The 16,713-nt window shown below is 41.3% G+C and overlaps 1 protein-coding gene across 7 annotated transcripts in view; it reads right to left on the bottom strand.

Moving 5' to 3' along the window:
- SRGAP1 (SLIT-ROBO Rho GTPase activating protein 1) overlaps positions 1 to 10,919 on the bottom strand; it is an 85,599-nt gene extending 74,680 nt beyond the window's left edge. For all 7 annotated transcript variants that reach the window (XM_053462027.1, XM_053462029.1, XM_053462028.1 and 4 more), the window contains exon 1: positions 10,041 to 10,919. In XM_053462027.1, the coding sequence (XP_053318002.1) occupies positions 10,041 to 10,107 (67 nt within the window). In that variant the 5' untranslated portion in view covers positions 10,108 to 10,919. The remainder of the gene's footprint in view (positions 1 to 10,040) is intronic.
- Between the last annotated feature and the right edge of the window lie 5,794 nt (positions 10,920 to 16,713).

The raw sequence follows: 16,713 nt of genomic DNA, 5'->3' as shown, positions 1-16,713 counted from the left end.
CAGGCAAGCAAGAACTGATACAGTCATGGACATTCATGTAACGCAGTACAAATACTCTAGAAGCCATGAATGTGTTTAATCAAACAATTAACATTATCATTGTATTCCTATAGAACGTCCTACGTCTTAGGAGAAACATTAACCGCATTTGCTAAACCCCTCAGCATTTATGACATCCACTTCCTAGCCGATTTCAAAGGCTTTCATGAAATGGCAAGTCAAAACGACGAGGGGGAAAACACACACACACACACACACACACACACACACACACACACACACACGAGTACCACACAGGAGCCAGCTGGCTAGCGAGTTCCTAGGAAGCATTATACACAAACCTCACTAAAGTCTCAGGCACCGGAAACCAAAACAGTTTGTTTCGCTGATTGCCCCTTTAAAACGGCTCTTTAATTTTGAGTGTCTAGGGATTAAACACATGAGGGCAATGAGTGAAGCTATGTGCTCTTCTGGAAACAGCTTGATCCTGATGGGGAAGCAGATGCATTGGGTCTCTCCCGCAGTAAAGTGTCATGCCAGGCCTCGTGGGTGATAAAAATTAAACACACCTCACAGATGGATGAGAAACTGGCTCCTGAGAACCAAAATAAATATCACAGTTCTGTCATCTCCAGACACCTTCAATTCTCGGTTGCACCCAAAAGTGTTTTGAGGGCTATAGAGTAATCTAAATGCTAGGGCACACAGAAGCCACGTGAACATGTTAGACTGCTGCACAAAAAGCCACCTAGGCCATGCATTAGTATATTTCCTGCACACAGTCCTCCACGTTTGTGGCATGTTTCATTTTAAAAAGGACCTTCAAAGTGTATTTTAACCCTTTTGGTAACTGGAGACTGCTACCATAACACATCATCAATAGTGGCAAAGCTTCTTGGACTTGCTGATATTGTCACCCTGGCTCACATGCTCACGGTATGCACGGACCATCAATATATTTAATATTAAATGCCAGGAGTTCATGCTCATAGACATGATGCACTACACAATGACTCGGTTCATCACTGAACCTATGACATCAGAAGGAAGCCACTGGGAAAGTTACTGGATCGACATACTGCTGACACTGCAAAGATTCAGTGAGGGAAAGCAAAAATACTTGGCCATGATAACATTTCCACTGATGCTGGAAATCATAGACTGAAGCAATATTGAGGGCAACAGCAAATAGCTTTCAAAAGGGCTAGGATTTTATGCCAACACATGGTTCTTGTCCTAATGGAAGAACAAGTGATGATCCAAGTCAAAATGCAGGTATACAAAAAGAAAACAGTTAGCTAAAGAAACATTATTAGAACCACATAAATGTTTCACTACTTTCTCTCCACTGCTGTCATGTCGGATTACTGGAACAGAATGAACTCTGTAGAAGGTAAACCATCGGCAGAGGATAGACAGCCCTAAAGGGGCTCAGCAGTTTCCTCCCCTGTTTCCTGGCAGAAGTATATCGAATTAGCACCGGGAGCCGGTGTCAGGCAGAAGTACAACTTAAACTGCTCTGGGTAACAGGAAAAAAAACAGAATGTTACACTGTGCAATATACTTATTATACTTACTAGTGTGATACACAATCATCACAACTGTAGAACTGTATTAAAATTGCTTTAAAACAAGTCACCATAGAAAGTGCATGAAGTTTTTTTGAGGCAGAACAAAAAAGTGTTCTAAAATAACTACATGAAGTTGAAAAAACCCACTGCAGTTACAGCATCCATGTGATGAGTACAAGGATAGAGTAATCCAACGTTGCCTTTTTACACTAAACCACTATTTCCTTTTCACCTTCCAAGCACATCCTCCCCCAATCTAGCCTTCCTTTCCTCCCCCACAGGCTAATTACGCATCTGCCTTCGGTGAAACGATAAAAAGGTGCTCTCCCATTCACGTTTTGAAATCCAGCAGTTTTATGACTCAAATACAGCATGAGGAACCTCATTCCTTGTATTTTGGAATAATCCAAACCCTTCTCGGAAATAGCTCTTTAATCGTGTCAAATTTTGCCTCCTTGGTAAAACTTTCAGGAAATTCTTAGTTGTTATGAGACACAAAAGTAGGTGGTAATGGGTTGTTGCCATAAACTCTAAATAGCTATTAAAGGTTTTTGGTTTTGATGCAATCAGATGAAATAATAAAATTACAGTTCTGCTAAGGTTTATTTGCTTAAAGTGCTAGACCGCTCAGTTAACGTTTGTGTCACAACACATTTGAAAGAACATGCCACCATTCAGAGGACTAAGGGAGCCCACGAAAGAAGGTGTGAGTCTTTACATCAGGAAATATGTGCCCACTAGATGGGCTGAACGGTTCGTATCTGCCGTCAAATGCCTCTATGATCAGAATAGACTCAACTGGCAAGATCTAAGAGATGACTATAAGCATAGCGCAGAAGAACAAGAAAAAAAAAACGCAAAGGCGTTTGATTATATTTCATTTTGTATATATATATATATATATATATATATATATATATATATATATATTTTTTTTTTTTTTTTTTTGTGAATTGCTGGAAAAAAATTCAATAAAAGGTTAGGATAGATCATGACATCTAGGCTGCGAATGTTTGCCACACTGCCTCACCCCTACACAATGCCTGAATTAGACTGAAACAGAGATTGTAACCCATTACAGGAAACCACATCTATTTTAGTGATACCACAACATTACTGCAATTACGCAATAATAACACAGCCATGCTGGATACAAGCTGTCCATCAGCGACGGGTGGGTGTTGTAGCCAAGTATCTGGAAGGTTTTACTTTACAATAGAATATTTGGAGTAGTTTTACACCTTCACACAATCCCCTGATAAAATAGGTCAGATGGACAGCTCCAGAGGATGGTATTAAAGGGACCCAGCTGGTGTTGTCAGCTCCATCACGTTATTCAATGCCATGACAAGGATCAGCCTACATGAAAGCAAACCTGGCAACCCTCCGGGGTGAAGGTTTATGGGACACTTTTACTTTCTCTACACAAAATTACTTTTACTATTCTAAAAAATAATTTTCAATCAGAACAATCACCCTTAAAATATTTACTTCATGCCCGACTAATCAAATCAAAGTACAGGCACTACATTAAAACGATTCACAAAAGACCGAATGATCACAGTCTTGAGTAAGTGGCCGCTGCCGTTAAACGCATTGGTGATCTGAGTGAAGGAAGCTCATGTGAAAGGAATCTAATCAATTAAACAAAAATAACACTGAAATTATTACAGTTCATCACCCGGGGGCCCAAGGTTCCCAGTAAGTTAAAACCAGCGAAAGGACCAGGAGATGAAACCTTGCTAAAGACAACTTGAGCAGCTGCCAGATGACATTTCTAAACTGCACTAGGCTAGCTGAAGTAGCAAAAGCCTTGTGCTTAAAAATAGACAAACAACTGTCTAAACAGAGGTCCATTCCACGCATCACTGTTCACCCCTGTGTAAACAGCTATACGGCCCAATGCTTTGGGAAGTATTACCTTGGCAATGTAAAGACTCTTTAGCACATCGCCGTAAGGGAAGCCAAGCCTTCAAACTGCTAAGAGCAATGGTCTTCTAAAAATACACCAAGCACCCCTCCAAACGCCTAACATTTCACACAGCTCTCCATAAGCCAGGCTCCTTTTCCCGTTCTTACACGCCAAGAACACAATACACCTGAATGCAAAGGAAAATGTATTTTGTCGCATTTGTGACAAACGTGACAACAGATGGACATTACAAATCATTAATGTTTGTGTAAACTGGTGAAATACCTCCTAAATATCATTTTGGTGCCACATATTAATTATGTCCAGCTGGCATTAAAAGGGTTTAAAATACCTTTGTAGCTGCTTTAATTGAGGAATAACAACATATTCTTTAATGGTAGATGCTAATTAGATTTAAGATATATTTCTTTTTCTGATGCGAACTAGGAAAAGAAAAGCCTGGAGGCAGTCATTACATATCGGCCTAGAAAACATCAATCATGCTTTGGAACATCAAAAAATAGATTAGATTCATGGGTGTGCAGATGGAGCTGCACAGACATGAAGGCTGCTTACTGTCATCTACTTCATAAAATGAAATGCTGTAAAGTGCTAGAGAGAGCGTTCCAGGGGTTGTAACAATAGTCGGCCTACCAGAAGCATTGGAACAGTCTTTCCCTTTATTCATTGTCCATAACCACCGCCATCTTTATGATATCACACATTTGCATGGCCAGTGTTGGAGTATTACTTTATTTGGAGTATTACTATACGATTCAGTTTCGAGTGGGACAATAAGAATTTAATTTTGGAAAAGGCACTTCAGTATAAAGTGCAACCAATCACACACACTTTATTAGCACCGATTAGCAGCAGGAGAGCATTAAACAACCCTAACTTAATACAATATAAAGATACTTCCACCCCCATGAACCATATAAGCATAAACTCCAAGCCCACAGAATTTGGAACATCACAAAGATTAGAGTAATCTATATTTACTTTGATACGAGAATATTGTAACCATTAAATTGTACACACACACACACATTATTAAGGCACATGATTTTTTGCATCTAGATCCTAAATCATAGCATAAAGAGTTAAAGTTTAATTTATGCCGGTACCTCCAGAACGTGGTGCTTCATTTTAAAAAGTAAGAAACCCATGGTTTCTAAGGCAAAACATAAAAACGTTCCCCACTGGGCTGCACAAATGGAATAATTGTCTATCCGAGGCTGTAGCTTTAAATCAATGCATTTTTATTTGCAAAAGCTAAAATTATATGGCACTTGAGAAAAAAAAAAGCGTAGCATACGTTTAGCAGAATGGCGCAATTAGTTTTAATCACATCACATTGTTTAAATCCCGAAAATAAGCAGTCGTGAGAACTTGCGCAGATGACTAATTTTGGATTGGTTTGAGACAGGTTTTCCCAAGGACTTGTAAGAGAACATTTTTGGGGTATGTAAAAAAAAAAAAAAAAATAAAGAAAGCAACCAACGCAGTCACTTTTATTGAGCTTAAACTAAAAAAAAAAAAAAAAAAAAGTCTTTATCTTACAAAGGGGATAACAGGTATAATTTAGCACTTCGGTTATACTGGGTACACAGATCAGGCAGACACTCACATTTAAAGGGATCTTTTCACTAAATTAAATCAATTTTTGGTAATTTTAAGTAATTGGTAGTGATGATTCGGTGGATACTGTATAGTAATACAAATATATCCCAACTTATTACGCCATGGTTGCCGCATTGCACTAATATACATGCATACTGGCTAAAGCACACCCATGAGCATTGAGAATGGCCTTGAAACACCAACAAAAACATAGGTGACAACTGAGAATGTATGTGCTTCCTTTCTTTACAGCAGATCTGTCATTCAAAGTGACATCTGTATGTATATGCTCTCCTTGCCCCTGCCACCCCAACCACTTAAAATTTAATGGTTTAAAAACTGCTTTCTGCAAGGCTCCAGAAGTTCTGCACTGCAGGAGGGTATACTGCAGCCTCCGTCATCAGAGTCAACTGCTAGCGCCCAAGTCTTGATCAGTTGACCAGGGGCCAATAGAACCTCACAAAGCAATACAAAACTTCTGTCACTCCTACAAACGACGGGATCTTCAACTCACCAAAAGTCTGTCAAGCCACTTGGGAGCCACTGCGTTTATTTGGAGTGTATATTGTACTGAAGAACGTGTTAAGAGTCCATGCAGGCGCATTAAAAATAAATAGAATAAATGCACGTCTGAATTACGCCTCCACTGATGTACCAATGGCAAGACATGTTGTCTACACTACAGTATCAAGTAGTAAGGCACAGCCAAAGCAAGATAACTCTCCGCATATGCCTCAACAGCACAGCCTTCACGAAGCACAAACCACGCCAGCGACACAAAGGCGCACACAATTAACATATGATAAACACTGGGAGCTATCCTACCAGATAATAACTCACTGGCAGTGATATATGCTAGACACAAGCTCCTTGCCACATGCTGAAGCAAAGGCACTGAATGCCAGTTCTAGTTTAGCATGTCTGCTATGCAAAGCGTGTGTGTGGGGGGCAATCAATCAGGCAAAGAATGAGAGGTTTTCTGAGATTTGGATACTGTTTGCCAGTGGCTGACTGAGATCATGGGAGTGAAACTACCAGCTCCTGCATTCCGAGGCTTTTCCTGACACCTTGGGTTCTGTTGCAGTGGAAATATGGTGACATATCTGGTATGATAACATACAGTACTGTACGTTGATCTATGAGCCATGTGTTCACAATTCTTACCACCTTTCCAACAGAATGTTATCTTCTACACATATAGCTAAATACTAAAAAACTGGAAACGCATCTGTTTATCTGTGCTCACACGCTAGAACACTCTGTACTGTTATATTAGGCCAGTAACAGATAAAAAGATACTAGTAACGCAGAAATTAATTAGGAGCCGTCATTTATAGACTTGTATGTACTCCATGATTTGGAAAAAGAAATGAGTGCTTTGAAAATATCAGAAAGCAAGTCTCTGCTTGGCATTCATTCCCATGGGATGACTATAACAGAGAAAAAAGAAGTCACGTTGGCCTGTCTCCTTTACCCTTACCCCAGAATCGTGTACTGCGAAATTCATCATCTCTTACATGGCCAGTTCACTGTCAAAGAGGATCGTATCATTGCACTGTGGTGATTTTCTATTTTTATTCACCTTCAGGGAGCCACATCAAAACCTACTAGTGGTAGTAATAAATGAGACAGACCACAAAAGCATCTTGGTCGGCACTGCACCCAGCTCTGACTCACACAGTCATGAAACAATTTCCTAATGATCGGAGAAAGAGTCACTTCCAAGTGATGCAGCACAAGCACCATGCCATGCGAACCAGCACTGAAATAAAACCGACATGATACAATAACCATTTATTATCTGCCTGGTTATAAAGGTCATACATACCAGATCTGTGAAGTAGGAGTTAACAATTTACAATTACGGTAATATAAAGTGAGGTATGAAAACAGAGTAACTATATAAAGGTGTTTAAAATGTACAAGTAAGCTGAATACACAAGACACACATCGCTCCTGATTCCTGCAACAATTACAGACATTTAAAAACGTAACACACGAATCTACAAACGTTGGGTAACTTTGTGACGTAGGCGTAATTCAAAGGCCAAGTCCAACATGATATTAGCCATTTTAGCAGAAGTTGAAAGGGAGACTTCACGAAGACGCCAATGTTCAGTGACACCCTAATGAGCTTGAGATATCCATCATCCGTGACAAAAATATCGTCAGCGATTTACATTATCCGTTCCCATGTTTCACAAAGGCGGGAAAGGTTGAATAGAGCCGCATTTTGTGTCCACATAAACAAGGCCAAAACCCTCCTGATGGGAGCTGCACAATTGGCAACCCAACCATGGGTGGTGTTGTGGGTTGGCTGCTGTAAGATTAAACAATTTAAACAACTATGCTGGCCCTATTCAGTTTTCCTTCCAGAATAAAACTACTGGAGTCAGCCCTTCATAAGGTTTATAAAAGTCACTGCTTACCCAATTAACAGATGGGCAAAATTTAAACTAGAGGATTTCATGTTTGATCATTTTAAGTGAATATTTCCCTTGGACACAGTACAGGCAGTTTTCTAACACAATAACGATTCATGATAAAAATAGACTTTTCCACAATTCTTGAGTTCTATATCGGTGTCTCGGGATTCAAAATGCATCAGCAGAATGCAACCTCCATTGTGTCCTCCCTACCCCCCAATTACTTTTCTAGCATACAATGTAGGCCAAATTAAATTTCATTCTCTAAGGAACAGGTCTACCTGGATCCCAACTAAAGTGTGCATGTCAAGAGCAAAGTGGAGATGACAAGTATGCATTGTGGTAGCAGAATACAATACTGATCTGTACATTTGGTAACAGTGGGTTGGTTATGTTGTATTTCATGCACTGGAGTTGTTGAGGGGCAAGCAGAACGGATCCTGCCATTAGATGTATATGCTCTCCTAGATAACATACACCGTTTATCTGCTGAACAATGGACATACAAAACACACCATAGAAATGACAATTTGGTTTTAGACCCATAAAACACACCAGTCACGATCATTTACAAGCCATACAAAAAAATAAAAACAAAAGGAAAATGAGACATCGGGAACGGAGATAAAACGGAAAGTTCTAGGGCCTTAACAATGGCGGACTGACACGTTTGGACAATGCTACCTAGCATTAGACTAGGAGACAGAACGGAGAACGGCCTCCATGTGCTTAGCATTTGTAAAATTAGAATACGTAACAATCGTATGCTCTAGTCAAGCAAGCCAGAGCCACCGAATAGTCACGGACATGCTGAAGATGCGTACACACAAAACATAGGGGGTACCACATTGCAACACTATCAAATACCCAGTGTAATGCAAAGACACATTTGCAAGCAAAATATAGGTTTTTCTTCTTGGTGCCCCTTTAAATCACTCTCTTGCCAGCATGCACTTAACAACCCGGCTTTCACAGGCAGCCTTTTTAAAGCCAAATAAGTTTCAAGTGCTTTGTTTATATTACAAACGCAAAAAAAAACCAAAAAAACTATTTGTGAACTAAATAAATCCGTAAATATTTAGGGATCCCAACTTATAAAGAAAATATTTTTGACGTGTTTATTTACGATTAGTTTATTAACCATTTGTGGAGTTACCAGTGTCTGTTCGGGCTCTAGAGCAGATCGTCATATACACACCTACAGACTGAAGCAAGTACTAGCCTAGAACATCTCCTGGTACCATGCCACATAAACTCAGAAAGAGCAGTCAAATGTTTTGAAAGCTCCAACATCAAAAGATGAGTAGGAGGGAATGTATTAGAATTTGTGAAGGAACTCGGAGATCATTTGTCTTCAAGTATGTGTGCAAAGTTTCCCCAGAATATGCAGCAGATCTGCAGGATCTTTCCGTAACAATAAGCCCTCACATTGGGATCCAAGTCAAGTCTTTGCCATTCACCAGAGAGTTTTTCTGTAATGAAGAATCTTCTAGTCCAAATGACCTTTTGTCAAAAATCTAAGAATCATTTTGACCGAATGGAATATTTGCGCATGTTAATATTATATGTATGCAGGGACTTCATAGATCGCAAATTCAGTCCGCTGTGCATTTAGGAACGCCGTAATGAAATATTGAGCATCATTTGGCCAAAGGAAGCAACGCATTTGGTTTGAAAATTTAATTAATTTGGGCACGACGGAAATCAATTTGTATCAATACAAATCTAAATCTAAAATAATGTATAAACTCACCATTACTGTTTCTAATAAAAAATACCAATATGTGAGCCAACACGGAGTAGAAAGCGAGTCAGTTTTCATTCATTAGCGATGGGTCTTGAGTCAATACGTTGAGCAGTTTTAGTTAATGAAGCGATATACAAACATAAGGCTGTGTGCCAGCCCAGTGGCTCTCCAGTGTCACCCGGGCCTGTACTGGGATACACCTACAGGTAGGATTGTGGATAACACACTCTTTGTGTTGTGTCACCGTTCTCACAGCACAATGACTACACCTCTCCTGTGCCATCTGATATTAATTGTTCATTGTGTTCCCTTTGTCTGCTTCTGCTAGCTGTTAAATTTGGGAGCAAAGAGGAAGGAAATTCTTTAGAATCTGGCGGTGTACGTAACGAACCAGGATTTTACGGACAGCCTCAAAGAAACAAAATCTTATTAAAAAAAAAAAAGACAAATCTCTTGGATGATTGGAAAAAAAAGGAAATAAGTATGCGTCAAAGCATAACATACACAATTGCAAAATGCTTTTGACTCACTTATTTCCTTGTTTGCACATAAAAATTGTTTTTCAAAAAACTATGGCTCTTAAATTATCAATCTTTATTTATAACAATTTACAGAACAATTTTACTATTGTTGTACCCAGACAAAAAAAAAAAAGAAAAAAAAAACTTTATTAAATGATCCATCCCACCAACATCCACAAGCACCCCCGATACGCACTGATGCCACCTTAAGGTGGATGCCAGTCGGGAATGCTGACTTACCTTTCACTTGGCTCTCATATTCTGCTATGATTTCTTTGTCTTTCTTGAACCTGTTGGGAGTCGACATTTTCCAGGAGTTGTCCTAAAGCCCAGATGCCCCCTTATTTTTTTTTCCTTTTCTTTTGCTCACAGCTAAAACTTTTAATCCCTGCCCAGGATCAGCAGCACGTTGTCTTCACGATGTGTGATCACTCTGCTGGGGTGTGCAGGGCGCCGGGGATATGGGTCAATAAAGAAGCCATCATAGAAAGCCAAAAAGAGACGGCCACGGGGTAATTCCCAGGGGAATTCGGAGTAAATGAGGGTGCAAAAAAAAAAAAAAAAAAAAAGGGAAAGAACAACCTGGAAAGGAACGAGAGAGCACCACCCAGTGAAACACGCCGCACTTTCCAGGCAAAGGGACGGCAGACAAAGGAAACGAGTCCCGATCCACACAGCAACGAACCACGGAACGAGCACAGGGTCAGTCAGGGAAAGGGCTTGATTCGGCTTATCGAGGCAGACGGGTGCGGGGTCTATGTCCGGGTCCAGCAGACGACAACGTCCCAATGAATGAGAGAGCAGCGGCCGGCAGACTAAGAGCACAACGAACGGCAGGAACAGAAACACCAGCCGGCTCTCCGGGGGATCAGGGGGTGCAGCCGCACCGTGCGATCACAGCCACCTCTCCTCCGTGATTCGGTAGGGGGAAATAGAGGAATTCGGGAGAACACCCGAGTGGGAGCTGCAGAGCAGGATGTCACCAGCGAGACCGGCTGTAGGAATCAGTAGCCTCGGGGGCAAATCAGGCATTACCAGTACCCTGCTGCGGAGCGATAGCCAGGCACTACAGAACAGACACTAACCCCCGTTGCGCCGCTTTATCACCCCCTCCGTACTCGCTGCACAGCACTGCGCAGCCAGACCTTGCGAGACACGGCAGGGAGGGAAAGGGCGGACCAGGAGCCTCCCACTGCCCGCCTCCTTCATACACACAGAGCGGCCGACCCATGCTACTTGTGACTGACAGCTGTGGCGGACCAATCGAGAAGCTAGATTTTTGAGCTCTTGTTGCCAGCGGAGCAATGAAAGGAGTGGCGCCGGTTGCCAAGCGGGGTCCCTGCCGTAATGTAGTGGCACGGCGCTGATTGATAGCGAGCGCTCTCACTATGTGCCGCGGGCAGCACACAGCACCGCTCGTTGATAAATGTGCGTGCCAGACCAGGGCTAGGAGATAACTGCCACGAGCGCAGTCCACTGAGGCCCGGGTGTCCCCGTGGGATAAGGAAGTTTACACACACAGGCGGGTGACTCCTGGTCAGCTGCAGCGTGCTGTCCATGCAATCTAGGGCTTTGTTCACAATAATGTGTTGCAAATGAACATATAAGAGCCCAGAGCAAATCTTGTGTATTGAATAAAAAGCCTGCCCAGTGAAGTGCGAACCATGTTACTATACAGCTAAAATATAGATTGTTTTAAGCTGGGAGGGGGGAGCCAAATAGTACCGGCCTTATAACAATAGATTATAGAATTATGGAGGTAGATGTGCGGATGTAGGGTGAGTGCAAGTTTATGGACACCATATAAACGCAAGGTACTAAAAGTAAATATTGCTGTATATTGGCAGCAGGACACTGGCAGAACAGGCCCAGACTGGCCATCTGGCACACAGGGTAAATGCCCAGTGGGCCGCTGACCAACAGCATCACCAGCAGCTGGATAAGCCGGTCCACTTGCCACATCAGCAGAAAAAAGTAGTGTGCAGCTGTGTATATCCAGCTGTCAGCCAAACTGATGTCGTCAGGCGTCCACCATCTTGAAGTGCCAGGACCACCTGGTCATCGCCGGTCCAGCTGTGGTGGCATATTTGAATCTAGAGAGTAAGGGGCCCTGCAAGCATCAGCAATGCTGGATTCTATTCATCCTGTTGTGGACCCACAAAGTTTCAACATTAATGGCTGTGTGTTGAGTTAATTTGAGGGGACAGCTTACATTGTAGCAGAGCGTCATTTCTTCAGTGTTGTCACATGAAAAGATATAATAAAATATTTACAAAAATGTGTGAGATACTGTATATATGTGTAAGTGTATGGTGGTAGAGTGACTGTATGTATATATATATATATATATATATATATATATATATATATATATATACGCACGTGTATGGTAGTAAAGTGGGTGCGTTGGGCCACCCTGATCAATTGTCCACCTACCAGCCAGGATGGCCAACTCTGGATGAACAGCCTCAAGACCAGGCCCAGGGCAGGCAGCCCACTGGGAAATTTTCTGGTTTCCAGCCAGAGGAAAATGCCATCTTACAGAAGCATTTGAGACCCACAGTGAAGCTACCTTAAATCATAAAGAACCTTTTGAAGTTTTGCTGTGTTAAAAAGCTTCATCAGTGTTACTAATTACTAATTAGTCCGTGCCTTGATGAGCATTAATACAATCAAAAGAATCTGAGTCTAATTGGTAATAAGCAATGACGAGTACAGTAGATATAATTACTAGCTCACACAGTAATATTTGAAAGCTTTTCATTAGTATATCTATCGTACCCACTAATTGCTAGTTGGCTATCATGCAGTACAAATATATCCAGCATGTTGAAAGGAATGTAGTTAATTCCATCTATAGTAGGATATAGCACATTTCATTTTAGATTTTTTTTATGCAATGACCCAGTGAATATCATACAAGATTAGAGTGTGTATATGAATTGAGATGTTGCATTGTTGTGCCACAAACTGTCATGTCAAACTGTCATGTCACATTGTGGAGACCAGCCACGGCTGGAGGTGGCATGGCTGGTCTCCATGAGGTGAGACGGGGAGAGAGGGAGGGGGAGTAGTTTATGTGAGAGAGTCAAGGTTTGTGTGTATACTATAATTGTGCATTTGGATTTGTGCAAATTCACAGAATTCAGCGATTCCTACGAAGCCCTAAAAATGAAGCAAGACCGACCATGAATCGGACAAAAACAAAAAATGCGAGTCCATATTAACTTACACTCTCTTACACTCTGCCCGACAGATGCTCAATAGGGTTTAAGTCTGGAGACATGTTTGGCCAGTCCACCACCTTTACGCTCCTTTAGCAAGGCAGTAGTCGTCTTGAAGACATTGTTCCCTCTAAGCTGTGCACTTGTGCGCGCGCACACATAGCTTTTAGAGAGAGCGCACATGTCGGAAAATTGTGCGCACAACCAGTAGCGCACCTAGCGGGGGGGGCGTTCTGCCCCGGGTGCCGCTCATCAGGGGAGTGCCACCACCCCTCCAGAGGCTGACAGTAATGTCCGCCGCTAGAAGAGCAGGCTCAGTTGGGGAGATCAAGGAGATCTCCCTCTAACCGGCTTAATAACAATCAAGGGAATGGGAGGTCTGTTAATGCAGACCTCCGATCCTGCTCGATTGCGATGCACACGGCAACTCATGTTGTGCGTCGGGATTTGATAGGATCACTGCACCGGAAGGACTGAACACAGAAGAAGAGCCAAGAGGAAGAAGGAAGAAGAGAAGGAAAAGTGACAGAAAAGGTAGGAAAACATTCAGTGAGAGTAGATTAGTAAGTGTGTGAGAATGATGGGTATTAATGCTGTAGTTTATGCTGAATGTTTGTGAATGAGTGTGTGTGTGTGATAGCATGGATGTGTTAGTGAGGGGGGCATAGCATGGCATAAGGCATTTTTTTTGGTGTGTTAACCACACTTTTAGTAAAAGTAAGTAACACACCAAAATTGGACAGAACAATTCAATAACAATATTAATATATATATATATATACGGTATATATATAAATGATTGCTAACAGCATTCATACTCCTATCATTCCCAGGCAACAAGTACATGCTAGTACCTGGGCATGATAGGAGTGTGGTGATTGCTGTTAATAATCATATATATATATTAATATTGTTATTGATTTTTTTATTGATTTTGGTGTGTTACTTACCTTTAATAAGTGTTTTTTTTTTTTTTTTTAAATGTATGGGGGGGGGGGTCATTTTCATTTCGGTGCATCCCTACTATATACTAAGCCAGACACTGAAGTGGTAGGCCTACACCACATCAATGTTTGCTTAGTATATAGTGATAGGTTTTATGCTGTACCACCGTCAATTTGTGCCTCAGTATATAGTGATAGGTGTTAGGCTGTACCACCGCCAGTGCATGCCTAAGTATATAATGATAGGTGTTATTCTGTACCCCCTGTCAATGTTTGCCTCAGTATATAATGATAGCAGTTATGCTGTACCACCATCAATGTTTGCCTCAGAATATGATGATAACAGTTATGCTGTACCACCGTCAATGTTTCCCTCAGTATATAATGATAGCAGTTATGCCGTAACACCGCCAATGCCTGCCTTAGTATATAATGTTAACAGTTATGCTGTACCCATGTCAATGTTTGCCTAACGATAGACGCTATGCAGTTTTAAAGTGTGTGTGTGTGTGTGGGGGGGTGCCACATACAGGATCCACCCCAGGTGCCAAATACTCTAGGTACTCCCCTGCGCACAACAGTTTTTCACAAAAACCGTACCTCTGCTCGTAATTCGCTCATAATTTACCTATGCAGTGGGAATTTCACCATTTGCAGAAGCATATTGTGCACACAAAATTTTGGCTCTGGGAAAATTTTTGCACAAGAGAAATTTGTGTGTTTGGGGTTGTTATCATGTTGGAATACTGCCCTGTGCCCTAGTCTCCGAAGGGAGGGGATCATGCTCTGCTTCAGTATGTCACAGTACATGTTGGCATTCATGGTTTCCTCAATGAACTGTAGCTCCCCAGTGCTGACAGCACCCATGCAGGCCCAGACCATGACACCCCCACCACCATGCTTGACTGTAGGCAAGACACACTTGTCTTTGTACTCCTCACCTGGTTGCTGCCACACACGCTTGACACCATCTGACCAAATAAGTTTATCGTGGTCTCATTGGACCAGAGGACATGGTTCCAGTAATCCATGTCCTTAGTCTAATTGTCTTCAGCAAACTGTTTGAGGGCTTTTTTGTGCATCTAGGACGACAGCCATACAGACCAATTTGATGCAGTGTGCGGAATATGGTCTGAGCACTTACACGCTGACCCCCCAGCAGCAATGTTGGCAGGACTCATACATCTATTTCCCAAAGACAACCTCTGGGTATGACGCTGAGCACGTGCACTCAACTTCTTTGGTCAACCATGGCGAGGTCTGTTCTGAGTGGAACCTGTCCTGTGAAACCGCAATATGGTCTTGCCCACCGTGCTGCAGCTTAGTTTCAGGATCTTGGCAATCTTCTTATAGCCAAGGCCATCTTTATGTAGAGCAACAATTATTTTTTTCAGATCCTCAGAGAGTTCTTTGCCATGAGGTGTCATGTTGAACTTCCAGTGACCAGTATGAGAGAGCGTGAAAGCGATAACACTAAATTTAACACACCCGCTCTCCATTTACACCTTAAACCTTGTTGAGTCACATGACACTGGGGAAGGAAAATGGCTAATTGAGCCCAATTTGGACATTTCAACTTAGGGGTGCACTCACTTTTGTTGCCAAGGTTGTGTGTTGAGTTAATTTGAGGTGACAGCTAATTTACAGGCTGTACACTCACTACTTTACATTGTAGCAGTGTTGTCACATGAAAAGATATAATAAAATATTAAAAAAAATGTGAGGGGTGTACTCACTTTTGTGAGAAACTCTATGTACATCACATTTAGTATAGTGTATATATATAAATATTCCTGCTGCTTGCTCCAGTTTTAGAAATTTGGTAATATTTCAATATCAGTATAACATTTTAACTTTAAACTAGGTCAAGGACATATATTCGATGAATATTAAACAATTAAGCCCTGTGTTTGGTTCATGTTGCATGTTTAGGAAACGGTAGAATTAACAGGTTTTTATATTCAGTAGCTAAAAGCATTACAAAGCTAGACGAATAAAGAGTGGGCAAAGTCTGAGTCACAAAATTACTCATGGAATATCTACTTGGCCTCTTTAACAATATTAAGGGCATAAAATTGGCCATAAATGTGATGCTGATATAATGGAATGTAAAGTTCAGGGCTGTTCTCTTCTCTACTATATGATTTTTTTTTTATACCTTTTATTTCAAATGGCTTCACCCTAGTATAATTATAAAACCTAAGCCAGACATTCCATGGCAATGACCACCCACATTTTCTCTGCTCTTCCATCCAATGGTGATACGTACTTTCAGATATTAAACCATGACACAGTAAAGCTATTATCTGACACATCATTGCAGGAAACATGTACAAACTGATAGGGGCATAATTACTCACAATATCCAGCTAAAAGAAAATAATATGAAAGATATGAAATTAATCATCAAAACTCCTAGATATGAACAGCAAGAAAGGAGACGGATAAAGAAGGGAATCTAAAGAAATTAGATTAATCAATTGGCTTTCTTTGTTTAACAGGATGTGTTTTCACATATTCTAAACTACATTCTTTCACTTAATCAGCTTTTTTTCTGCAGCCAACAACTAACTTAGCATCATTCCCAATCGGCAATTGGTCCAAATGACTTAAACAGAAATGCTTGATAGGTTCACTTGCATTAAACTGATGGTTGATAGAATGGGTATAGGCTTTCTGAATGTTAGAGTGCCCTCATATGGTAGTGATCAGTTCAATACACTAATAACCTTTCTTGTCAAGATC

Source organism: Spea bombifrons, chromosome 4 (assembly GCF_027358695.1).
Source record: "Spea bombifrons isolate aSpeBom1 chromosome 4, aSpeBom1.2.pri, whole genome shotgun sequence".
NCBI lineage: Eukaryota > Metazoa > Chordata > Amphibia > Anura > Pelobatidae > Spea > Spea bombifrons.
The sequence above is the reverse complement of the archived record's forward strand: the minus strand, read 5'-3'. Positions and strand labels throughout refer to the sequence as shown.